This window comes from Lissotriton helveticus, chromosome 5_1 (genome assembly GCF_964261635.1).
Source record: "Lissotriton helveticus chromosome 5_1, aLisHel1.1, whole genome shotgun sequence".
Lineage (NCBI taxonomy): Eukaryota > Metazoa > Chordata > Amphibia > Caudata > Salamandridae > Lissotriton > Lissotriton helveticus.
Window position 1 is genome coordinate 750,004,552 of NC_136065.1, and position 27,449 is coordinate 750,032,000.

The window sequence follows — 27,449 nt, forward strand, 5'->3', positions numbered from 1 at the left end:
CATCGGAAAATCCAGAAGAACAGAACAGCCAAAGAAGCCGTCTCTCCGAACTTGGCTGTCCAGGCAGTAGTGTTTCGTCAACGTGTGCAGAGATACCCACGCAGCTACCTGAAAGATGTAATTGAGAGGGACTCCCCGTCCCAAAACAGTGGTAGTTGGAATGGGTGCGCAGTCCCACTAGAGGTTCCTTCTTTTCCAAAGAGTAGCAAGCTTTAATGCACAAAATGACTCACCTAGAAATGGTCCATTTGTGCACTGTCCAACCTTTTTTAGCGCCCACGTAGCCAACAAAGAGCTGGTCATCCACCCGGAATTGCTTTGTGCAAGTCAAATAAAATGAAAGCACACACTTTGGATCCAGACAGTGAAGCCTCTCTTCCTATTTAGAAGGATGCGGAGGAAGAAAGCAGGTGGGCAAAGTGATGGTCTGTCCAATGTGAAAAGAAGTAACTACTTTAGGAAGGAAGGAAGGACGAGTTTGAAGGACAACCTTGACCGGGTGAACAGCCAGAAAAGTAGGTTTGGAAGAAAGAGCTTCCCTAGTCCCATTGGCCGACCAACGGGGAGAGGTTGAAGAGAGTCGATGCTTCTTCGATTTCTTCTTGTGCTTCGACTTACCTGAGGAGTGCAAAGCCTTTGAACAAGACTGGGGGTGGAGGCTCTGCGACTGGTCTCTTGACCTCCCATGCGAATAGGACCTCTAAGGGAACGGAGCTGACTGCCGGGCCTCGAGAACCTTTAGGGACTGCTCCCGCAAAGACCTCGGATTCATGGTCCGGCAGTCGGAGCACGACTTGGGATTGTAGTCGCGCTGCAGGCAAAACAGGCACATGCGGTGCGGATCCGTCACTGACATCAGCCGGCTACAGGAGCCGCAAGCCTTGGAACCGGGCATTCCTTACGTGCACAAGGAGTCGAAGACTCAAAAAAACGGTGTCAAAAAAGTCATTGAAAAAGTCAGTCAAAAAGTGACTGGAGGTACAACCCTCTCCGGATCTGCGCTGGCTGGCACGGGAAAAAGAAAGAACTGACGTCAGCATGCAAGGGCGGCGTCTAAGTAGCTACCGCGACGTCATCCTGGCGACCACAAAACAACGACGAACGTGGAGGCGACTGACGCCACCTTTCGTCGCACAGAGGTAACTGCTGACGAAAATTATCTGGATCCAGTCTGATGCCTGGGGGTAATTCTAAGGTAAGTGATCTATAACTAATTGTCTCTTTCAGATATTCTTTTTTGTAAAATCTTATTGGTGTGGGAACTGCCAGGCCCTCACCATTATAACAAACATTGGCAAAAGCCAAAATTGCTTTTGGTCACATTGCCACAGTAATTTCTGGCACTGAACCAAACTACTTTGTGTAGCGATATGCTCCTTGTGAAAGAGCAGAATGTGGTTACTCACAGTAAAGCCAACTGATATACAAAGAAAGAGAGACAGAATTTTAATAAAAACAAAAACAAAAGTCCTTATTAGTGGCCAATTACTAAAGTCTCAAAATTGCACACATTGCATTAAGTGCAGATACACGGCTTTCATTAATTCACGAGTACTTACAGAAGGAGACCAAGAAAAAGAACCCTTAGAAAATATTTGTGAACTGCATTTTAGCATGAGCAAATATAGGTAGATTTGCTCAGTCAAAAATCTGAGTGCTTGCAAGTTCATTTTCCCTCCAACCATTTTTTTCCTAACCCTGGAAGAAGTTATAAGTCTGCCATTTTCAGGAGTACATTTTCAACCATTCTCAGGATGGGACACGATTAAGGAAGAGTCAGTGAAAACACTTAAAACATACAATGTATTTGGTTTGCACAGACTCAAAAGGGCATTCCAACCCTGGAACTGTTGCTTACTACTACCTTCTGCCCCAGTATGTAGATCTGCAGAAACTTGGCAACATAAGGGAGTTGCTAGTATTCAAACCCTACACTGGCCTTAAACCCTACCATGCATAATCAGAGAGGTTATATCAGAGCTCTTATATAATGAGATTGCTGCCATAATTTGTCACTGTGTTACGTGGCACAAAAAGGACAAGTGGATTTTGTTAGCGGAGAAATAGATTTATGAAGCAACATGGACAAGTAGATATTTGAGTAAATTCCCCACCCCTGGTCTATAGTTAAGTGTCACTTCAGACAATACAGAAAACCACACCGACTTTCCTTATGGGTGTCTACTAATATTATAACGCCTACCCATGTCAATAGCTAACCCTGCAGAGTCTCCTCTGCATCGGGCTACTTGTATGCAGTTACTGGGCTGCGCCCAACAGTAGTCCCACACGTGCATTAGACTAGTGTGCACACATGTTCATGTGTAACCAGCCAAGTACCCCTTATCTTTGCTGCGTCACAGCGGCCTTATCTTACAAGGCAGAAACAGAGGCTAAAAACACATGATCCGTGGGTGAGTCACAAAATGTGAGGCTCACCAACAGTACGAAGTCCAAAACCAGGTGATCTAAAAGTGAAACATCCGGGCGAATTTAAATGGGCAGGGCCCCTTTCATTACATTCCAATTTAGGTCTTCTATACTAGGGTATCCATTTCCCAATAATTGAAGTCCCAGTACTCTTTTGAAGCGTCACAATTTTCTTTACAAAGCGGCTTAGGGAAGAAGTACCTGGAAGCATTCTAATTTTACTTTAATCTTACCTTCCCCTTTATTGTGCATTAATGTTGGCTTTGCACTAAGTTGGTAAAACATGGCATATTGGTGGCAAATCCTGGCTAACTATAAAATCAGCAAAGTAAGTGAATTGGAGAATAAATACTTAGTGTATAACACAGATTAAAATGCGTCTTTAGTGATGGAGAAGTAAAAAACAGTACATTTACGCATTTTACCCCAACAGCGGCAAAATGGACTAAAGCAGCACTTGTATAATAGAATAATACAGACCTGCCATTTTTCAGTGAAAACTTCCAGTAACCTGTGAATCACAGGTGCCTCCCCTGGTAAACGGAAAGCTTCAAGGTAAAGGCGCAAAGCTTCATCAATTCTCAGTCCTTTGAAACTAAATGTCCTATAATGCATAAGAGGGAACACTGAAATATTTTGAACACAGACATCGCAACAGCACTTCTAGTGCACACATTTTTTTTTAATCAACATTGATAAGAAAATATCATAGCAAACCACATGACCTTTATGACCTGACAAGGCAGCAGTATTAAGGATATGGATCACTGCCTGGTAATGGAAAACGTGATATGTTTCAGCAGAAAGTATGAACAATATAGAACAGTTTGTATTAACACTTTGTGATCATACTAAATGCATAACTATGCAATAAGATATGTTTATCCATTCTGGGAGAAAGCAAAGAAATAACTAACTATTGACTCATTTGTCAATATGAAAAGATATGCTGCACATTAGTGCTGTGATCAGAAAGTGAACATTTGAACTTGCTGTTGATGTATGGTTCCTGGTACGTTATGGTGAAGAAAAAACATTAACAAATCATGTCAAGGAACAATTTGAAAATGTGTAGATTAAAACAAGGATCCATCCACATCTAGCTTTAGTACTACTAAGTGAAGTCATAAGCCGTATTCAAGAGCAAACTTCACCTCTTCACTGACTAACTCAATATGCTCTCATACTAGTCTTGAAGTCTTTTTGACAAATATTTCAACTTTGTCTGTCCTCTCTTGCCATCATTGGACTTCCGTTCACTCCAGATAGGTTGCTTCCTGTTACAGCAGCAAAGCTGTTTAAAGTCCTCATCATAGTGTTTAGGATTGTTCATAGTCTCCCCTTCACACATGACCAGTATATCATCTAAACACACCTGCACAAATTATTTATCTGCCCACCTCCACTATGCCACAGTGCTAAAGCTTCTCTCTGCTCGGCCCTCTCCATAAACAATCTCCCTTATCGATCTCTGCACTTTACCTCATTAAACAAATGCGTCCTCAAGACCCACCTGATTCAAGATACATCTGTTTAAAACTCTGAATTAATCAATACCTATGTATTGCTGGTAAAGCTCAAACAGGGTGTGGATTTCATGAGACGATATGTTATCAGGCATTGTTTCTTTTTTTTTAGCGCATTCATCAAGAAGTCCCTTCAATCATGTCTTAACTTTTTAAGTGTATGATGCATGTTACTAATGTTAACACTGAACAACACATTTATAATTGAGAATCATGTGTTACAAGTGATTTCCAGTGCCTATCAACTACATATTTGCACTGCTCCCTGCTTGGGTGTGTTGACACTTTAATACATGGTTGGTTCAAATAGAAAGGTGGCCTTCAACCTGAAGGGCCTGGCTTCAGAGCCTTGTGAGGATGGGGTAGCGGGCAAAGTCCACATCATGAAAATGTTACTTATCTTTGGTAACTCTCTTTCTAGTGGATACTCTATCTACCTGCAAATTACTCACCTTCTGACTATCCCAGGAGCCAAACTGTATCTAGGAACGCTTCAATAGCTCTCCCACTTGGGTAGGGAGCGCTAGCTCCACTTTAAAACAGTACACCGCTTTCCTGTGACATCACCAGGGCCATATAGCACACCAGTCGGTGTACCGAGGACAGTTCCAATCAATTTTTGTTCATGCCTTTGAGGCAAACAGAAGAAACTAACAACAGGAAGACAGCTGGAGTAATTTGCTGGGACCACGTTAGGTGGAGACGTGGAATAACCAGACATGCAACAAGTAGGTGAATGGGTCAGTGAGGAATCTGTAGGTAGACAGAGTATCCCTCAGAAAGATCCATACCAAAGGTAAGTAACATTTTCTTCTGATTGTCAGATTCCTCATCTTCTGGATAGGTTCCCGAAGTAGTCACAACCAGAAGGTGGGTGTATGGCTAGCTATACCAAAACTTCCTGAAGGATGGAGCGTGCAAAGCAGCCTTCCTTCCTCACTTCAGAGTCCAAACAGTAATGCTTTGCAAAAGTGTGAATGGAAGCTCAGATCGGTGCCATGCAGATGTCTACTACAAGTATCCCTCTTGCCATCACAAACGTTGCAGAATTTGCTCTGGTTGAGTGCGCTCATACTTTCTCGTGGGTCCTTGTATGCTAAGGCATAGCATATCTGGATACATATGATGATCCACCTGGAAAATGTATTCCTGTACACTGCCCCAAGTATCCAATGGAGAGCTGGTCGTCAAGTTTGAAGTAATTTGCCCTGTCCACATAAAAGCTGACCCTATCTTGGGATCACATCTGTTGAATCTTTCTCTTTCCTTCAAAGGATGTGGAGGAGGGAAGAAGCTTGCCAGGGTGATGGATTGGCATAGGTGGAATGGGGTAATCACTTTCGGCTGAAAGGCTGCCCCAGGTTATTAGAACAGACTTGTCAGGAAATAAAGAAGTGAATGGATGCTTTACGTTCAATGACTAACTGGCTTATACGCCTAGCTGACTTTATAGCAATTAAAAGTACCATTTTGATAATATGCAGGCACAAAGGGCAATTGTGTAACAGTTCCAAAGAAGAACACACAAAAACATGAGAACAAGGTTCAGGGCCCATTGTGCCATCATGAAAGAAGATGGGGACACTTGTTTAAAAGCCTTCATAACTAGGGGTGACTCCAAGAGAGAAGGCAGGCAGGGAAAGGAAAGCTGACAAGGCAGCGAACTAACATATCAGTGCCCACTGCACACTCATGCTGGGCTTGCGAGAGGGTGAATGTAGTACGCCAGACAGGAGGGCCTGAAGAGGGTCTACTGATTTGTATGCAAACCACTTGGAAAAGATCTGCCTAAGTACACCATCTTTGTGGAATGTCTATGAGACCATAAGGTAACATCCACCACTTCAGCAGGTGATAAAAGCAATCTCAGGTTACCCCGCTCAATGTCCAGATATGGGAGTGGAGGCTCTGGAGGTTGGTTTAAACAGAACCCTCCCCTGCAAGAGGAGGTCTACCCTGTGAGGAAGACAGAGGTCGAACAGAGAAAGGTGAAGACAGTCTTCAAATTACAACCTTCGTGGTTGGTCCGGTGCTATCAGAATTATTTTGGCACAGTTGAGGCAAGTTTTTCTTAAACATGAGGAATCTAGGCTATGGGGAAAACACATACAGAAGCAGAAAGTTCAACCTTAAGCGAACCAGACCCTCCAACCACCATCCCCCTGTAGAGGATACTGAGGGGCACAGACGTTTGAGCAGTGAGTGGGTTGTCGCCTCTGAAGATCTGGCTTTGATAAGCCAGCCATACAGGTAAAGGAATACCAAGATTACCTTCCATCTGCAATGAGCGACAACCACTGTCATCACCTTTGTGACAGCTCAAGGAACAGAAGGTAGGCCAAACGGAAGGGCTGCAAACTGGTAGTGCTCAATTTTGACCATGAAGAGTAGGATCTTCCTGTGCAACTGCAGGTTAGGAATGTTGAAGTAGAGATCCTGCAGGTCGACGGTCACTGTCCATTTTTGAGCCGGGGACAGCATTTTGAACTTTTCCCTTTTGAGGAACCAGTTGAAAAAACTGAGATCTAAGATCATATGTATCGCAGCATCCTTTTAGGGGGGGGATCAGGAAGTACCGGGCATAACATCCCTGACCCTGTTTCTTCTATGGAACAAACTCTACTGCACCCTTGAGGATTTCTTATTGAAGGACATGCAGATGATCTTGCAGCAGTGTTTTCGGCTGGGCAGGAATGGCAGGAAGTATGTGTGATTCAACAAGACCATGAAAGGTATGATCATGGGACTCCCTTACACACTCAGAAGGAAATGGGATGTCATTTAGCCATGCCCGCTTTTCATCTACAGAGAGATGGCATGGAAAGAAGTGGGTTTTAGTCCCTTTGAGCTTCCGTTTGGCCATCCTGTTAGGGGACCATTGAGTCTAATGAAGGAAGGCTGGGATAAACCTCTCAAAGAGCCCTAACTGGACACTGTAGATTATGAGCCAATAGCTCTAGAAGCAATGGTTTGAACAAAAGGCTGCACTGGTTGAGTTTCAGTGAGGACAGTTGGTATGCATTTTTGAGCATGTGGCAACTAGGGCCCTCCAGGCCAAATGGAATGATCTCTACAGTATCCAAGAGAGAAGAGGAGAGATCACCTACTTGGTTGGCCTAGGCAATTGAAGGAATCCTTGCAGGAGTCCTTACAGGGTCATCCATGTCAACCACCTAAAATCTTTTCATGACCGGGCTGATGCTGTTTCTGTGCAGGACTCGGCTAGGTCATTTTCTGGGGCACAAATCTCTCCAGAACTTCACCCTGGTGGGATCCTAATCCAAGGGTCCAACACCTCCTACCATCTTTCTCCTCGCTGGGCCATCACACACCCTGGTGGGACTACAAGTCCCAGGGTGCAACGTGTGCTTTTCCCGCTACCGCAGCTGAGGGGCGACCATCATGTGCGAGGAACACGACTATGGCGTGCAGTCGGTAGATGGAAGTTACTAGCAAGCACCAATAGTGACACATACGTCACGAAGAGGGAGGGAGCGGTACATAGAAGAGTCGGAGCGCACTTACTTTTCACTCTCAGAGTCATTCGTAAATGAAATTACACTCTTGAGTGTTTTGGCTACTCCAAGGAAGGCCAATAGCGGCAGGAATATTATTCCTACACAAGAGGTACCCACATGAACGATAATAGAGGTTATCCGTAAAGATTGGTTACTCTGAAGCCCTAGTCCTGATGAGGCCCGCAAGTTGATGGGCTGAAACGCATCGACAATATAATGGAAGACACCCAATAAATTAAAAAACACAAATAATTGCAATAGCAGTAGTGAAAATATAAGGACAAAACCGTTTACCTTGAATACTGCTTGTGAAGTGTGATCTTACGTTTAAGGAATGCTTAGTTGAAATCTATGGTAGAGCATCCGCTTTGATTGATATGGGCTATGAGAAACAACAAGTAAAGCTACAACTTTGTGATTCTATCATGAGTTACGGAGCAAATAAGCTGTATACATATTTGATTGATATGGGCCACGAGAAACAACCAGTGAAGCTATAACTTTGTGTTTCTATCATGAGTTACGGTGCATATAAGCTGTATATGTATATACATATATATATATATATATATATATAAATAAATAAATATTTCGCAACACTCCAACTTATCCAAGTTGAAAAAGGCGAGCACCCTGGAATCCGATTGAAAAGATATTTATTTGCAAACCCCCCTTCACCCCTGACAGACGCGTTTCGCTACTCTAGCTTCGTCAGTGTCAGTTTGTTCGTGAGAAAACGCGTCGTTTTAAACCTATTGGCCACTTCCCAAATGTTGGAAATGGGGGTTGCCCAAGTCTCAAAGGGGGTAGCATGGCATCAAGCGGGCAGGCCAAACTTCGAGGACATGTGAAGCATTCACGCAGTACCCACAGACGACCCACCAATCACACTACAAAAGAGTCACGACACCACCTTTGGTTGGAAAAGAATAAGTTTAGTGTTATCTCCAACCTGCAAGGTAAAAAGGAAAAATACACTGGTCTTCACAACAAGGCGCCAACTGGCGCCAGAGCCAAGTACATCATGGGGAATTATTTACATGGGACAAAAAGGGTTGAGTCCAAAGTCCATGCTGTAATAAAGAAAATTGTGATTAAATATCAGTAGACCTGAGGCCAATCTGGCGGGGCCAACTCAGGCTCTCATCCTTAGGGGGTTGTAATTGCAAAATTCTACGTTAGCATAGAAATACATCATGCACATTAGCACCAACCCACCCCTGTTAGGGAAAGAAAACATTAGGGCATCACGGCATAACATGGGCAGGAACACCTGCAATAAATCAACCTATCCGGCCCATCAATCTGGTACATAACAAGGGCCTGGAATAACATCAGGCCAACCCATTGACCAACCTAGGCGGAACATACATCGCCCAGCATAGATATTAGGTAGGAGCTCTCCTTATAGCTCAGGAACACCTGTAAGGGAATAGCTAGGCTCCCTCTACCAACAACCTCGGGGTATGAACATCAGGGTGTACACAATAACCCACCCTTATTAGGCCCCTGACGTCCCAATCCCAGATCGGGGACGCAGTACGCTAGGCACTCTACTTTAGCATAAGGCCCAACCCTAACTAGGGAGAACAGGCAGTTAGCAGTCACCTAACCCCTAGGCCCGTATTACCTTGAACCTAATGGGGGCCAGTCTCTGGGCCTAAGATCCTCAACCTAGGGCAAACCCTCTTCGGGGCCTACATATATAGGTGGGACACTTCAGGGAAAATTAGGCAACAGGCAAAAAGGTGCATTTCAATGAACCCCTCGCTGGGCTAGGCATGTCCAACCTTTTCCTGGGGGCCACAACAACATTCTACCTCTTTCCCTGTGACTTTTAGGGTGAATAGGGGCTTCCGTAGACAGTTCAGGTATCCCGGGGCTCTGGATCAGTCACCAGTAGGCTTTACTTGGTTTCTGGGCACTTGGGCCCCACATAGTCAACAGAGGCAGGGAAGGGGCGGACACCGACCCTGTGTCCCGTTGCCCTCTCCACCCCCCACACTGTACATGGTTGCCCACACTCACCGGGCTGTCCAGGGCCTCCTTTGGGGTGGGGCAGGCACCGGCAATGTGCCTCGATGCCCCTGCTTCACCGTGCTCTCAATTGCAGGGCTTCCCTGACCCACCCGGGAGCCCTGCGGGTCCTGCAGCACCTTCCCGCGACTTCCGATTCTCCCAGGCCCCTCTTATCCTGTGGGGACCTGGTCTGCAAGGCGTGGGGGCAGGCACCGGCAATGTGCCTCGAGGCCCCCTGGCGTAGCACACGAAAAGGGGAACTTTACTCCCCTCCGGGGAAGTCACCCGGCTCCTTCTCCTCACCCGGGGTCTGGGCGGCTCAATCGGGGCTCCCTTGACTTCACGGGAGCCTCGCAGCTGCACTATGCCGGGCGCCTCAGGCCGGGAGGTGGGGCGGGCACCGACAGTGTGCCCCGGCCCCGCCTACCACACCGGCCCCTCGCGTGGGAACACAGACCGGCGGGGTGGCCTCCCGCTCCGGTTGCTCCTCTCGGGGCTCCCTCCTTGGCATGGGGGCCCCGCAACGACGATTCACCCGGGTCCCCCTCCTACCTCACGGGGACCCGGGGCTTAGACTCCGCTTCTTCCTGCCTTCCTGGCCGCCCGGGCCGGCAACCAATCCCTACGCGGCGTTGGCGGGGGCGGGCCGATGACGCGGCTGGGCGCCCCCGTCACGTGACGTGAGTGCCGCGGCCTCAGGGCCTAGCGCGGCCCCTTCCTTACTTCGGCGGCCCTCTCCTGGTACCGGGGGCCGCCGCAACGACGCCGAACACGGCGGGGGTCTCTTTGGCGGCGCCGGGCTGCGGCGGTGACGGTGGCATCAATAAGGGGTAGGCTCCCTTTGAATTAATTATTCTCCTCAGCAAAAGCGCACCTCCACCAACGAGGGTAATCACAGGCTGCCACAGTCTCCTCATAAAACAGCGCTATTCATAACGCAGGCGCCTCCCTCTGCCCACAACCTCAGCTCCTTCCATTGACCACGCTGAGGGGGCAGGAATTTAGCGCTTCACCACACAGCGCTGGACAGGCGGGCTTTTCAACACTAGGGGGCCACAACAGTCCCAGGGGCCCAGCGCTTCCACAGGGCTTCACACCACCTCAGCCAGCAACAATTCCTTTGGGGGCACAATCTTCCCCAGGGTGCTTCAGAGGGGCAGACAGTCCCACAGCAATTCCTCAGGGGCACACTCCTCACCTCCTGGGCGCTTCTTCACACAGCGCTGGCGTGGTACCCGGTCAAATAGCGTCAGTGACCTGGATAGGGGCCCTCCCTTGTCAGGGGCCCATGGGGACAGCAGAGGGGGGGGGGGTTCTAGGGGTGCAGGGCCCAGCTCACAGGCCCATGTGGCGGTAGCACCTCACAGCAGGTCCCCTCTCTTCTTTGTCCCAGCGCTGACTGACTCTCTGGTGACACTTCTCCCTATTTATACCCTCCTCCCTCACAGAGCCAGCACCTTCCGGAATGTTGGGGATAACTGGTTCACACTGGCTCAAGGGGAGGGGTTGAGCACCCTGGGTGCCAGGCTTTCCCTCCAAAACTAGGGGTAGCTGGGTAATATTATCTAGTCCGCTGACCTATGTCAGTCCAGTGGCAAAACCCAGGGCCATGGCATCCATTTTAAATACAATACATTTCAATCAGGTGCAGTTTTAAAATGGGGGATTTTACAAGTGCTCACATTATGTCATGTAATTACATTTTCAACAAGGTGTCTCTCACCACTCATGGCCTATACAGGTTTAATCCCATGGGGGAGACAATCTAGATAAGGGGGTCAAAAGCGAAAAATTTGGGTGGAAAAGGCCAAGTCCAACACCAAATCATTGACATAAATGAAGTTTTTAAATCGCCAACGTGGCGGCCATCTTGTAATATAAAATCATTCTTAACACATGGTTTAAAAACAAAGCACAGTTAAATTCAAAGTGCTCAGTGCTCATTAAAAACCTATTGTATAACAAACATTTTATCACATTATTTACATACCAGTTGAAATGATAATAATGGAGATATATGAAGCAGTTTTTTATGGTCAAAGTATATGTTAAATCTTATATAGCTTCTATTTTTAGCTATTGAGGAATATATTCCTAATAATTATATTTTCAAGATCTAATCGACCCTAATGTACCTGCCTCTAATTTCTCCTGTTTTGTAGCCCTGTATGGGCATTTTTTCCCTCTTATTAATCAATTTACAACTGATTGCGGGCTGAAGACATTTCTGGGTTTAAAGGGAGTCGTATGATTCATTGTCATTACATTTTGAGTACTGATATCTACAGTAGGAAATGCATGATCCCATGCATTTATATTAAAGGTGGACCCATAGTTCCTCGTCAATATTCAGGCCCCATGGAGTCATAGTTTTTAGATCGATTATATATCTAGACTCCAGGATTCTTAATGCCTTTTCTCTGTCCCCCCCTCGTTCTTGTCTATTTACTTGGTCTATACAGTAGAAGTTTAACAGATCTCTATTGCTCTGATGGCATTCGGCAAAATGGCGGGCTACTGGATAGGATCTATCTTTATTAGTAATAGCCCGCATATGTTCTAGAATTCTAAGCTTCGTGGGGTTGATGGTACTCCCTATATACCTTTTCTTACAGGGGCACTCTAGACAGTAGATAGTGAATTCCGAGTTACAATTGAACAATTTTGTGATTTTTCTGTTAGGTCGACATTCACCTGTTCTGTTTGGATACTCTAAAGTTTTTCTGCTCCCTTTACAGGCTTTACAGCGAAGGCAGGGAAAGAACCCTTTTAGATTGGATACAGTAGCTGACTTTGTTTTTGTTGAAAAATGGCTGCGGACCAGGTGATCTGACAGTGACTGGCAACGTTGATAAGTTATTAAAGGTTGCTGTGTTAGATGTTTCTTAAGAACGTTGTCAGTCATTAGAATGTGCCAGTATTTTCTTAAAATGTGGACAAGATCACCAGATCTGGTGTTAAATTTGGAGATCATTCTCACCTCGTCCTCCATTTTTGGCACATCTTTTGGCATCAGGAGATCACTCCTGTTCACTACAGATGCCTTTGATGAAGCTTGATCTAATAAGCTATTGGAGTATCCCCTATTAAGGAACCTGTCTTGCCTCGAATTTGGCTTGTTGAAAATCAGTTTCCATAGAGCAGTTTCTTTTTAAACGTAACAGCTCACCATAGGGTACACTTCTCACGAGACTCTTTGGGTGGTAGCTAGCTGCATGCAAAACTGCATTACCCGCTGTTGGTTTTCTGTAGAGTTTCATTTGGAGCGTGTTATTTTTTACATAAATTTCCCAAGTCCAAATAGCAAATACTAGTAGCACTAATCGTGCTCGTAAACTTCAAATTTTTAGTATTATCATTTAGTTTGGTGATGTAATCCTCAGCCGAGGTCCGATCACCTCGCCAAATAATAAAAAGGTCATCTATGTACCTGGTCCACATTAAGATGTTGCCAGTCCAGGTCTCATTATGTTCTGCCCACGCATCGTGCTTCTCCCACCAGCCCACGAACAAGTTCGCGTAACTGGGGGAGAAGCACGAGCCCATGGAAGTCCCTCTTGTTTGTTTATATAGTTGGTTAGAGAACAAGAAAATGTTATGGTACAGCCAGAAACGTATCATGCTCAATAACATTGCACTGTGTGTCCTGTATTTCTCAGGTTTCTTAGCCAGAAACCACTCAATAGCCATCAGGCCCTTTTCATGATCTATACAGGTATATAGAATAACCACATCTAATGTAATTAAGAGCATGTTCTCTTCCCAGGCAATGTTGTCCATTATACGGAGAAAGTCTTGTGTATCTCTCACGTAAGATGGGAGATCTTTGACAATAGGGGCAAGATACGAAGCTATAAAACGGGACGTGTTCTCCAGCAGACTCCCAATCGAGGACACGATCGGGCGTCCAGGTGGTCTCTTAGCGTGCTTGTGGATTTTGGGAAGGTGGTAAAAAGTGGGTAAGACAGGTGATTCACAATGTAAGTACCGGAACTCATCAACACTGAGCATGCCCTCCTTCTTCCATTCTATCAGCATCCTTTGATATTCCATTATGCTTGTGGCATACTCAGATCTCTGGATAGGGACATAGCACTTTTTGTCTTTTAGTTGTTCAAGTGCCTCCTGTTCGTAATGTTCCTTGTTGAAAATCACGATGTTCCCCCCCTTATCGGAGGGCTTTATTTCGATGATTTTGTCCTCCGTGAGGGATCTTATAGCTTCCCACTCTTTTCTTGAGATATTAGATGATTTCATATTCATTTTTTCTCTTGATAATTTCTCCAAGTCCGCCAGTACCGCTTCATTAAAAACGTCTATTGCATCATGTGGTGCAACGGGCAGTTTCTTAGATTTATATTTCATGTTGCTAGGATCTCGTGTTTGTCGTATAGGTACATCTGCTTCTTGTATGTTGGCTGCTCCATTGTTTGAAATTTCTTGCGTTGGAGTCAGCAACAGATTTGCCAGAGAGTTGGGGTTCAATTCCTCCTCTTCTTCATTATCTTTTTGTGTGGGTATTCCCACTGACCCACCTTTTGGATGAAGGAGGAAGATTTTCTTAAACTTTAACTTCCTGATGTACCTAGAAAAATCAATTCTTGTGTCCACTATACTAAATTCGCTTGTGGGGCAGAAACTCAATCCTTTCTTTAAGACATTGATTTCATCAACTGTTAGTTCTTTTTTTGACAGATTGATGACGTTATTTTCTTCCGTCAATGTTACTTTCTCCTGCGGTTTGAGGCACTGCGAGTTATCCTGGGTGAGGCAGTTGTTTGTGTGCCGCCTCTTGCCCTGCCTTGTCCTCCTCTTTGATTTGGTTGTGAGGGAGGATGATTTCTTTGTTGTGGCCTCTGGCGCGTTTCTTTTATCACTTGATATTCGTCCAAAAAAGGCTCCGCGCCCAGAGTTCCCTTTCTTGCAGGAGCCAAGGTTTGTTCACCGTCAGACACCTCGGATTCTTCAGTGTCTGCATTCTCTATAGTCACTACCCCTTGGGCGAGTCTTTTCCTGGTGGCATCGAACATCCTAGCAAAAGTTAATATTCTGCCAGATAAGTAATCCTGTTCATTTCTCTGGAATTTTGTTTGTTTACGTTTCCGTATGCCCGATTCATAGTCTTTAATTCTCTTAGTTAAGGTATTTCTTAGGTCTTCAGAGGCCTTTAAGTCTATTTCTTTTCCAATCTGCTCCTCCACCTCCGCAATTTCTTTTAAACATTTGTCATGGTTGTAGGAGAGTGGGGTCTGCAATCCTATGGTCACCCCAGATTTTTGCTTTTTGCTTCACTGGTTTACGACTTTCCCTGGCTGTGGGCCTGCTAATCTGACCCACAGCCTAACTGTTCTCTCTCTAAATTGACAACAATGTACTTTAGGTGCATGTACCAAATGGTACTGGGCTACCTTATCAGTCCCTGTACAGTATACCTTAGGTATCCAGGGCATAGGTGTACCCAGGGGCTGAAGCATGTATCTGAAAGAGACACGTTAGTATTAGATTCCTTACCTTAGAATATCCCCAGGCGTCAGACTGGATCCGGAATTTTTTGCGTAGCAGTACCCCTGTGCGTCGGTAGGCGTCGTCTGCGGCTCCGCGTCCGTCGGCGTTGTGGGCGCCGTGATGACGTCGTCGGAGAACTTAGACGCCGCCTCCGCGTGCTGACGTCTGTTCTTCTTTTTTCCGCGCCAGCAAGCGCAGATCTGGAAAAAGCAGTAACCCTAGTAATTTTTTGACTAACTTTTTGATCATTTTTTTATTGCTTTTCGAAGTCTTTCGACTCCGAACGGTGCCGTAGGGATGCCCGGCTTCAAGCACTGTGACGATTGCGACCGTCTGATGTCGGTCACGGATCCTCACCGCGTGTGTTTGTCTTGTTTGGGCGTCAACCACGACGACAAGGCCTGTTCCGACTGCCGGGCCCTCTCCTCGAAACCAAGGCGGGAGCGGTCCCGTAGGCGACTCGAACTCCGGCAGTCGGCCCCGCGCCGTGAGAGGTCCCGATCCCATGGGAGGTCAAGGGACAGGTCGCGGGCTCGGAGCCACCACAGCTCCGAGAGTAGGCCGCACTCCGGGTCGAAGTCGTCATCAGGTAAGAGACACAAGAAGTCCAAGCGACCCATGTTTCCTGTCCTCCCACCCTACCCCCGAGAGCCTAGTCATCCAGGCCTCCAATTCCCAGACCGCATTCCCGTCGGCCCCGCCGGACAGGGAATCCAAGAGGTATGACCAGTATGGGAAGAAGATCTTCTCATCCCTTAGTCTAGGCCTGCGGTCTTCCAACACCGCCTGCCTCTTGGGACGTTACACCCACTCTGTGTGGTATAAGGTCGCGGAAGTGCTGCCAGAGTGTCCGTTGGAGGTACGGGCCAAACTCGGCCAAGCCCTTGTGGAGGGCCGGGATGCAGCAAAGTATTCCATCAGGTGTGGGCTGGATACCACCGACTCACTAGGTAGAGCGATGGCAACGACGGTGGCGGTCAGACGCCACGCCTGGCTGAGGTCCGCCAACTTCTCGGCAGATGTCCAGAGCACGCTCATGGACATGCCGTTCGATGGCCGTCGCCTCTTTGGCGACAAGGCAGACCATGCGCTTGAGCGCTTTAATGACTCCAGGGCTACGGCCAAGTCCTTGGGCCTCTCGGGCCAGCGCCAGCAATCGGCTGCCTTTCACTCCTTTCATGGCCACGGAAGGGGTGCGCCCACAAGCACCGCCAGCCACGCTCCGCAGGGCAATACCCAACGCGGTGGCAGCCGTGGGAACCGCCGTCCGGGCGGTCGGGGGCAGCGGCGAGGTCAGTCCACACCTTCCCCCGCAGCATCCGCCTCCAAACCCTCCTAGTCCGTGCTTTCAGGCCCATGTGACGCCAGTGGGGGGCAGGGTTCGCCATCACCTCCTCCACTGGCGCACTGTCACGTCTGACAGGTGGGTGCTGCAAATCGTCCGAAGGGGCTACTCCCTCCCCTTCGAGGCGACTCCTCCAGCCATGCCACCGCAGAACCACCGTGTGTCGGGGGATCATTTGCGACTTCTGCAGGAGGAAGTTACGGCCCTCTTGGCCAAGGGGGCCATCGAGCGCGTTCCTGGGCCAGAAGTAGGGTGTGGTTGCTACTCCCACTACTTTCTGGTACCCAAGAAGGGCAAAGAGGGCCTACGCCCTATCTTGGACCTAAGGAACGTCAACGGCTTCCTCCGGAAGGAGAAGTTCAAGATGCATGACATTGGCTCAGGTTTCGGCCGCCCTGGACCCAGGAGACTGGATGGTAGCGTTGGACTTGCAGGACGCTTATTTTCACATCCCCGTCCTGCCGGCCTGTAGGAAGGTGGATACCTGACTATTGTTACCCCAGATTTTTTGCCTAGTGTCTAGCTGGTTTTCGACTTAGTTGGCCTGGGATCCTGCTAATCAGGGTCCCAGGCTATCTGCTCTCTCTGTAAAATGGACTCCATGTACCTTAGGGACAGCTCCAATTGGGAATTGGGTCACCTTGTGAGCCCCTGTACAGTGTACTATAGGTACCCAGGGCATAGGTGCATCCAAGGCCTACCAGGGGCTGCAGCATATCTTATACCACCCCTGGCTGGCCACTCAAATAGACACAACTGGGTGGTCACTCAGCTAGGCAAGGTTGTGTAATCACCCCTTGCTTAGGTATAGTATTCCTATTCCTACTTATATTTAGACACATAGTAACCTATAAGTCACTCCTATGGCAGGCCTTAACAATCCTGGAGGCAGAGTGCTTGGTTATGTGTGAGATGGTGCTCTAGCATGAGCTGAGCCTTTCTGCAGCTTTCGGAACCATGCCCTTATAGCTGTTCTATGATATATCACCGAACCCCAAGACATTTTGTACTGGAATGCTGCAGACTGGCCCTTATGGAAAATGTTTTCCAATACAAAGATACTCTCTATCTCCAGCTACATGGTACATCTATGGGCAGTACCTTTGCTCCAAGCGTGGCCAGTCTATATGTAAGCACCTTTGAACAGACTTACATACATAATGTAAACAACCCCTTCTTTCGTCATATACTCTTCTGGAAGAGATATATCGACGATATTTTTTTAATCTGGAAAGGAGACAATGCATCACTAACAGATTTTTATAGGTGGTTGAATAATCAGGACGAATGCCTGAACTTTACATTCACATCCAATGCGCAGAGTCTTGACTTCTTAGACATTACCATCTTCGCTGAGGAGAACACCTTACAAACAAGAACATTTTTCAAGCCTACTGCCAAAAACAGTCTGCTATCTTTCAACAGTTTTCACCCCCGCCCTTTGAGAGAAAACCTTCCGTACAGTCAGTTCTTACGACTGAGGAGAAACTGTAGTTCCATAAAAGACTACAAAGTCCAAGCAACTGATCTCTGTGAAAAACTAACAGCTAGAGATTACCCTAAAAGAATAATCAACTCCTGTGCAAAACGAGCCAGAAATCAACCCAGAGAATCTCTACTTGAAAGTCGCCCAAAACAGACTGATGACAGGACTACATGTGTCACAACTTACAGCCCGATAACAAATCAGGTGAAGAAGATAATCAACCGCAACTGGAAGATTATAACATTGAACACCTTGACCTGGTCTAAGCCAAGATTTGCGAACAAAAGGAGCAGCAATATCAAAGACCTACTGGTCCACACAAGACCACCACCGAAGAAAAAGAAACAACAACCGGGCCTATGGAATAACCCTCCAATTACTGGACACTATCCTTGCGGTACCTGTATAGTTTGTGCGACCACAGAACCAACAAAAGAACTGCAGTTACTTCCAAACTTTTTATGGAAACTGAAAAAACACACCAACTGCAACACTAGCCACGTTGTATATATGATCACATGCCCTTGCAATATGAGATATATTGGGATGACATGCCGTAAAGCCAAACAGAGACTCTGCGAACACAGGAGCAATGTTAATTGCAAGAAAAGCACGACAAAGATGTCATCGCATTATAAAGAAAAACAACACACATCCAATGACCTCCATTGGGTAATCCTAGAAAGCCTAGAGACAGTAGACCGAAACGCAGCAAATATACTGTTTGAGAAGGAACAACGTTGGGTCCATAGGCTCAAAACAGATACCCAAGGACTTAACGATTCCGTTCCTTGGTTGTCCCTCAACAGATGATTCAATACTCAAAGTCCCAGTTGTAACATTTTACCTTAAGTGCGTTATTCTAGTGGCCTTATAACCCTGCCTACATTGCAGATCCAGTGACCCATGAGAGCAACAACTAAACCATTGTGCTTTCCTCAATGCGTAGTAATTTCCATGCCCACCTTAGCATACCTTGAAATTAAAAAACTGTACTTCCTACAATGTGTGAATCCTGGACCATCTACTCAGCAACAAAATGTTGCATCCAGTGGTGCATACGCTTCTCCAAAATAATCACAATTGAAAAATTAAGCTTACAATATTACATATTCTTTTCCCCCAACGAATTAATTAATAACACTTAATTTATGCACGTCAATTTAAATTGGCCAATGATAATATCTGGCAACAGTATTAACTCCTCTTGTAGACCGATCGGCAAGTGGAAGTATTTCTTCTAGCGCCACCGCCACAGAGTACAAATCCACCCGGAACTGCATCACACTGTAGTTCCGGGTGATGACAGGCAGAGTCAGCACATGCTGCCAGGACCGAGTAAGAAGGCACTAAGGTAATCCGGAAACCCAAGCGCGCCGAGTACACGACAAACCGCAAGTATAAGACCGCGCCCTGTAATACCTTTCTTTTAATACCCCTTAAGTAAGGCCTCTCTCGATCAGCCTAAATCCCCGAGGAAGCAATTTTCCGAAATAATAAGGTACGCACTGGAAATGAAAGCGCATATAGCGTACTTGGTACCAACCTAGTCACGCATCACCAAATCACGAAATAATGACTCGTGGACAACTTTTGGTCACAAAAAGCATGTGATAAGTCTATTGTAGTACGTAAAACACCACACGCTCGAAATATTTGTTAAGTCAGCATGGACTGTCTGCAGCGTATTTACACACAATCACAAGGCGGCCACATATTATAACGTCTCTCACCATAGACCACGCACAGAGAAAGCATAATGGTAGAACTATGGGCACCTCACTACAGTACTAGTCGATTCTTCTCTGCCCACCGAAGTATGACAATGGAAGAGTTGACGCCTGAAATGAGTATGATGAAAAGTATTGCCATTTTCTAGTTCCTTACAAATATAAGGGTACTATTGTACATAATTATGTGTTTTCCCATACCCCATCTCCCTGTTTGTTGCTGTTTGTGTGTATGTTCTCTATTTTGCAGGTACAATGAAACCTTAACTCACGAAGAATCAGGTCAATAACCCTTTATTCTTCTCACAATTTTTTCACTATTTATTCACCCCCATTGGTCCTGACAAAAGCCTATAGATCCTCTGACTACCAAAGGCTGAAACATGTTGACCTCTTTTTAAACCTTATATATATAGTGCACTTGAATCCCTTACCAATTCGAAGAGTGCACCAAGAATTTTATTCATAGTCCGAATCCAGACTTATTAAAATTGCCTCTGTCTGGCTGTCCGGACTTTTAATAACGACACCACCACTAGACCCCCCACTTTCCACGATCACTACTGCCTTAAACCTAAGGCAATACCTCCTGGTGGAGGGTGCACAATACAAACAAGCATTGGAAATGCAATAGGTCTCGCAATAGAATAGTTAGACATTTTTCTTTTTGCAAATGGAAGAGTGGCGTTGCGTGGATGAGTAGCGTTGCGTGGATGAGTGGCGTTGCGTGGATGAGTGGCGTGTGTGAGTGGTGTTGCGTGGATGAGTGGCGTGTGTGAGTGGCGTTGCGTGTGTGAGTGGCGTTGCGTGTGTGAGTGGCGTTGCGTGTGTGAGTGGCGTTGCGTTGCGTGTGTGAGTGGCGTTGTGTGAGTGGCGTTGCGTGTGTGAGTGGCGTTGCGTGTGTGAGTGGCGTTGCGTGTGTGAGTGGCGTTGCGTGTGTGAGTGGCGTTGCGTGTGTGAGTGGCGTTGCGTGGATGAGTGGTGTTGGAATGCAATAAGTATCGCATTAGAAAAGTTGTAGTTATTGGTCTTGTAAATGACAATTTTTTTTTTTTTTTGCGATGTTAAAATTGCTATATTGATGGCTTTGTCATTTACAATGCCAATAGTTATAACTTTTGCAAATGTGACACCTATAGCATTTGGAATGCAACATGTTTAGTATTTACGTGACTTATATGGCAGCTCTGGTCGTTATGCTACATCTCTAGATAGTTTTATCTTCCGCAAATGTGACACCTATTGTAACACAATATGTGTTGTGAGGGTGGGTGAGGGGATGAGGGTGAGGTGTTGAGGGTGAGGGGTTGAGGGTGAGTGAGGGTGAGGTGTTGAGGTTGAGGGTGAGTGAGGGTGAGGCTGAGGTGTTGAGGGTGAGTGAGGGTGAGGAGTTGAGGGTGAGTGAGGGTGAGGGTGAGTGAGTGTGAGGGGTTGTGGGTGAGTGAGGGTGAGGATGAGTGAGGGTGAGGGGTTGAGGGTGAGTGAGGGTGAGGCTGAGGGGTTGAGGGTGAGTGAAGGTGAGGCTGAGGGGTTGAGGGTAAGTGAGGGTGAGTGAGAGTGAGGGTGAGTGAGGGGTTGAGGGTGAACGGTTGAGGGTGAGTGAGGGTGAGGGTGAGGTGTTGAGGGTGAGTGAGGGTGAGGGGTTGAGAGTGAGTGAGGGTGAGGCGTTGAGGGTGAGTGAGGGTGAGGCGTTGAGGGTGAGTGAGGGTGAGGGTGAGTGTGGGTGAGGGTGAGTGAGGGTGAGTGAGGGTGAGTGAGTGAGGGTGGGTGAGGGTGAGTGAGGGTGAGGGTGAGTGAGGGTGAGGGGTTGAGGGTGAGTGAGGGTGAGGGGTTGAGGGTGAGGATGAGGGGTTGAGGGTGAGTGAGGGTGAGGGGTTGAGGGTGAGTGAGGGTGAGGTGTTGAGGGTGAGTGAGGGTGAGGGTGAGTGTGGGTGAGGGTGAGTGAGGGTGAGGGTGAGTGAGGGTGAGTGAGTGAGGGTGAGTGAGTGAGGGTGAGTGAGTGTGAGTGAGGGTGAGGGTGAGTGAGGGTGAGTGAGGGTGAGGGTGAGTGAGGGTGAGGCTGAGGGGATGAGGGTGAGTGAGGGTGAGGGGTTGAGGGAGGGTGAGGGTGAGTGAGGGTGGGTGAGGGTGAGTGAGGGTGAGTGAGGGTGAGGAGTTGAGGGTGAGTGAGGGTGAGGGTGAGGGGTTGAGGGTGAGTGAGGGTGAGGCTGAGGGGTTTAGGGTAAGTGAGGGTGAGGCAGAGGGGTTGAGGGTAAGTGAGGGTGAGTGAGGGGGTGAACGGTTGAGGGTGAGTGAGGGTGAGGGTGAGGTGTTGAGGGTGAGTGAGGGTGAGGGGTTGAGAGTGAGTGAGGTTGAGGCGTTGAGGGTGAGTGAGGGTGAGGGTGAGTGTGGGTGAGGGTGAGTGAGGGTGAGGGTGAGTGAGGGTGAGTGATTGCGAGTAGCAAAAAAATCGTATGGAGCCAGGGGCGTAGCGCAGGCTCCTGCAGGGGGAGGCTGGGACAGGCTGGGGTACCCCTTGAACTCAATTTCTACAACTATCCCTGAGTTGTGAGAAACTGGTGAGGGGGGGGGATTCGGAAGGACGGGGTGACATCATGTAGATTTACACCATGGCATCGTGCTCCACAGCAAGCGAACGTCTCCCACAAACGGCAACATAGCGCGGCACAAAAACTCGGACTCTTTCCCCTGAGGGAAACGCGCACAGGCCTGCAGAACGGCTTATTTCCACCCTGTCAGAAATGGCACCTCAGCATGTGCCTTCCCTCGTCACTGATCAGGGCATATTGAACAGGGTCGAGGGCTGGAGGGCTGGCAGCTCGTCCTGTTCTCTTCCGTGAATGTCTAGCTGATTTGTCTTGCCAATAAAATATTATTTAACCGGGAGATGGAAACGTGCAGAGAAATGGATAGAGAGTGAGCGGAGACAAATGGAGGCGGGGGCTGGGGAGAGCGAGGGTAGGGAAACAGACAATAGGAAAAAGTAGAAAGAGGAAACATGCAGCAATGGAGAGAACACATCAGAAGAGCAGCTGTAAAATGGGATTGCGAGAGGGAAAATGAAAGGACATGTGGGACAGAGGAGAAGAGCACGAGGTGACCCAACAGGAGTAGATGGGTACTGGGGAGACATGACAGAAGTTAGAGATTAAATAGGTGCGACGGGGGTAAGAGGGCTGAGATATAGGGGTGCTTAGAGCGACGGAGATGCAGGGAAGGAGAGTGACGGTCACAGAAGGGGAGAGGTGTATAGAGATGGCGGGAGGCGGACGAGGAAAATGGTTAGAGAAGGAAAGATGAAGGAAGCACGAGGGAGAAAAGGAAGACGTAAGAGGGTGAAAATGCGTAGAAAACAGAAAAGATTAATAGGTGGGGGAGAGGGCTAGCGAGGGGAGAGCAACAGAATAGACGATCGTGATTAGAGGGTGAAAGGAAGAGAGATGAGAGATCGTGGGACGGAGGTGAAGAGAGAGATATTCGTATAACGTGTAAGAGGAGATAGCTGGAGTGATAGATGAGGATGAGGGACATCGAGAGGTAGGCGATTAAATGGAAACGTATTGAAAGGAGATGGGCAGTTGGAGGAAATTAACAAACAAGACGGAGGGCATTGCTGTGGGGAGGGGGTGGAGGAGAAATGCACACGGCGGGCAGGGGAGGGGGCGGAGCGGGGAGAGCGGCATGTGGGTGTGAAGAAGCCGGGGCCTTTGAAGTGAAGCTAAGCTTCACTTCAAAAGGTGTCGGGAGGAATGCGGCTGAGGGAACAGACGGCGATTGCGGCTGAGGGAACTGATGTGCACGCGCTTTTAAGCTCAATGCACATGCGCATTGAGCTTAAAAGTCACGGGCACTGCAAGGAATCGCCACGATTCCTTGCTTCTTAGTTAAAGGTTGTTTAAGCCGCAATAGGCTCGCAAGCTCGATGCGCATGCGCATCGACAGGCGAGACCTAAAAATGACTCTATGATTACGCACGCACGTGTAGAAAAGCGGGGACACAGTATATACCGCTGAAGAGAAATTACCAACATACACGTGTATGAGGGTCATATTTGTTGGGAGATACCAGTTCCTCGACTTGTGAACCCAAGGTTTAAGCAGGACAAGTGATCCTTTCCCCCTTCTGATTAAGAAAGTTAACTACGGAGACTGAAAGGATTCTCACTCTGCCTCCCCCATCCCCATGATTATACCTGTTCTATGATATAGCCATACCATATACTCTTAAGTGCATTATAATCCTCGCGGTTGAATGCTAACTTTCATTTGGCTTTATCTAAACATGTCTTGTAAGGTGTCATATGCTTTGGAATACTACCCCCTCACCAATTCTGGTGACGGGGGTAGCATTCCACCCTTCTATAGGGAAAAGACATGTTAGTTCTGACTATCCCGGTTAAAGTTAACCAGAGCCCCAGCGTCACAAAATGGATGCTGCTGCCACAGACACAAGTCTGACCTCCTGCTGCTGGGAGTCCTTCCAGTCATGGAGGTTTGGACAATAGGTTTCTTGCCTGGAGAGGTGCGAGCACCACCCCAGACAGGACTTTGTGTATTGGGACAGGGAGGGCTGAATAGAATGAGACACTGCCTGAGGTACACTAGGTGCTTCGTGCATACCCCAGTTCAAACCGGTTGCTGGGGCACTCCAGCCCCAGCTCTGGTGCGAAACTGGACACCCCCCTTCCTGGTCCCACCCATAGGAGGGACCTAGAAAGTAATCCAGCCCCTTTTAGTTGTATAAAGGTAGGAGCTGAACCCCAGGACTTTAGATTTGATCCTGAACTGAAACTTGAAACGAAACTCTGGACCTTCGACGTTCTGCTGAAGCTGAAGGCTGAAGAATCTCCCTTGTGGCCAAGGAGTGACCACCCTGAGCAACCAGGCACCATCCAGCAAATCAACGGCTTGCTTTGTTGACGCTCCCGCCGGGTCCCGAGAACAGAGCCTGACAAGACCCAGACTTCCAGACCTCTCTGACCCTCTCTCCACGTCTGCAGCATAGCTGAGATCCGTGGAGGCGACGAGACACGTGGGACCGGCCATCTTAAAAAGTCCACCACTTGCTAACTGTGCAGCTCCTGAGGTATCCTCGAAGCTGTGCACTGGGGATTGAGAAGCCCCGAATCCGAGCTCCACCTGCACCGAAGATCAGCCCTCCACATTCCACGAGTTCTGTGTGGGGCCCTTCTGCTTCTGTTCGACGCGTTGTCCGGTTGCTGGCCCGTTGGCTAGTAGCCTCTGTGACGACAATCCTTTTGAATCACCTCGCTGGTCTGATTGCTCCAGACTGGCCCTTGCCTCCCTGCAAAGGTGAGGCACCTCAGACCCTCCTGGTCTGCACCAGAAGCCTTTTGCGTATCCTGCGTGGGTTGCCTTTGCTTAGGCTTGTTGGCTCCAATCCGGAAGTCGAACCCTCCATCTGCGAGAACCTTCGTGGGACAGCTCCTCTCCAGCACCTGGTCGTCCTCGACGCCTCCTGGTCCACGTGGCTGCAAAGACAAGCTTCACGACAGCACCTGATTGCTCCTCGATGACGTCTGGTTCCTTCCTGGTTCCGCCCTGTCACTGGCTCGTTCCCTCTGCTTTCAGGTCTTCTTCATCTTCGATCCACCCTTGGATCCACCCGGACATCTTCCTCCTGGTCGCCTGCAGCATCTTTCTTCACAGGCTCTACAGACTTCAACTGCGAAACCCGACACATCTTCACACCTATGCACCCGCTTCCTGTGGGTGAGGTAACACGAGTACTTCGGTGCTTCTAAGGGTATCGACTATCCAAGTGTCTAGGTTTTTAGTTGTTTCCTTCTGGCTAGATCGGAAGTGTCCTGAATCTCCATTTACTTACCTTCTAAGTTCCCATTGACTTTCTATTGACTCTCGCGTGAGTGTACTGACACTGCACGCGCCGCCTGTGGGCCTCCTACTCCTAACCTAAGGTTCAGATAGTGTATCCCCAGCAATTCTCTAGGCCCTAGGCCTTTCCTTTTCACGAGTCGTGGTTCTTATACCACTTACTTAGTATATAGTTTTACGCACCCCTAGGGCCTAACTGTAAATTGTGCTATTTAAAGTATTTCTAAGAGTAACTTGTTATGTGCTTTTGCCTCTGATCTCATAAAGAGTTCAGAGGAGTGTGTTAGTAAATAAATACTTATATATTTTATATATATCCTGTGTGGTGTCCTTTCATGTGGTATTCAAGGGTTTACATATGGTAAAACAGCTGGCTTTACACGCCCTCAAGAGTCTTTTAGCCTAAGACTGTTCTGTCCACGCTACCACTAGGATAGCTGGTCTATAAGGTTGACTTACAACCATCACCATAAGGGTTGTTTGGACTGGTGCAAGGTGTTCACTAGAATAGTGAACATCATATACCAGGTCAACTTCTCACAGCAGGGCCCCGGTGCCAGACTGCATCCCTGCAGATCGGTTTAAACAAGCGCAAGATCTATGAGTCTCATACATAAAGTTACTAGCAAATACCATAGCTAGGGGAGCCCCGCTCCCAGCATCCTGGTCTGGTGCAGAGATCATACCGATTTATAAGAAGGGGGATCGCTCTGCCCCAGCAAATTATAGATCTATCAGTCTTATTGACGCTGTTAAAAAGATTGTAGCGAGATTAGTACTAGGGAGGATACAGGGATGGATGACCGAAGCTGATATTTTTAACACCCTTACAGGCAGGGTTTCGGTTTCATACAGGGACCCTTGACCTGGCCTTCAGATTTGTATTAATTTACTGGAAGGAGGTGGCTTTAGGTGGGGCATGCTATTCGCGGCATTTGCGGATTTAAAATCCGCATTCGATCTCGTTCCTAGGGTAAAACTGTGGAAAGCACTATTGAAAATGGGATGCCCCAGATCTGGTTACTATCTTGGTCCAAATTTCCATAAATACACCTATGCACAGGTTCCTTGGGGCAAACCAGGTGAGATTACAGAAAGGTTCAAGGTCAGCAAAGGGGTTCGACAGGGGTGCAAAGCTGGCTCCCACCTTGTTTTCTTGATTTATAAATGGGGTGGTCCAGTACTTTACAAATCACCCAATCAATGCGCCAATGTTAGCCGGCATGAAAGTATCACTGCTCATGTTCGCGGACGACACCCTGCTTATATCCAAAATGAGACAGGGGCTACAGCTGGTACTGTCTCGTTTTGAGGTGTTCTGCCGCGAACATGAGCTTGTGGTCAATGTAGGGAAAACAAAGTTTATGGTGCTCCATGGGTCTAAGCCAGTTAAAGCACGTGTTTACATGGATGGTGATCTATTGGAGCAAACAGATGTCTTTACCTACTTGGGTGTTACATTCAATGAAAAATTAAGCTGGAAACCCCAAGTTGAAATGCTAGCACTAAAGCAAGCCCAGCTGGCCGGTGCCCTGATTAAGGAGCACAGGTTGTCCCTAACCAAACCTATTGCCCCTATTGTTAAGATTTACGCAACCAAAATGTTATATTATATGGGGCTGAAATCGGTGTTTTTTGGAATTTATCTCCACTTTCTTCAGCCCAGAATAAGTTTATGAGATCGATAGTAGGCTTGCCGCAATCGTCCCCCCTAATACCATTATTTCTTGATCTTGGCTGTTATGCACTTGAAGATGTAGCACGCTATAGACCGTTGGCATTTTGGAGGCGTCTTTGGATCACTCCGGAACTCTCCTTGTATACCAAAGCCCTATTGGAAGTGAGGGGGTTAAGTTGATCACATAAGATTCCATGGTTGACTGCAATTAGGTACTTGTTGACTGATATGGGGATGAGGAACCTATGGGAACATCCAGAGGCTGCGGAATATCCATCCAAAAGCTCCTATAGAGCAGCATACTGGGAGTTGGTTAAAATTAAGAGATTCTCCTCCTATATCTGCCAGTCATTGTC

At 47.6% G+C, this 27,449-nt stretch overlaps 1 protein-coding gene across 4 annotated transcripts in view; it reads right to left on the reverse strand.

Moving 5' to 3' along the window:
* The window catches only part of GBF1 (golgi brefeldin A resistant guanine nucleotide exchange factor 1), a 2,365,494-nt gene that overhangs the window by 1,174,987 nt on the left and 1,163,058 nt on the right, over positions 1–27,449 (reverse strand). For all 4 annotated transcript variants that reach the window (XM_078643218.1, XM_078643217.1, XM_078643220.1 and 1 more), the window contains exon 19: positions 2,911–3,034. In XM_078643218.1, the coding sequence (XP_078499344.1) occupies positions 2,911–3,034 (124 nt within the window). The remainder of the gene's footprint in view (positions 1–2,910; positions 3,035–27,449) is intronic.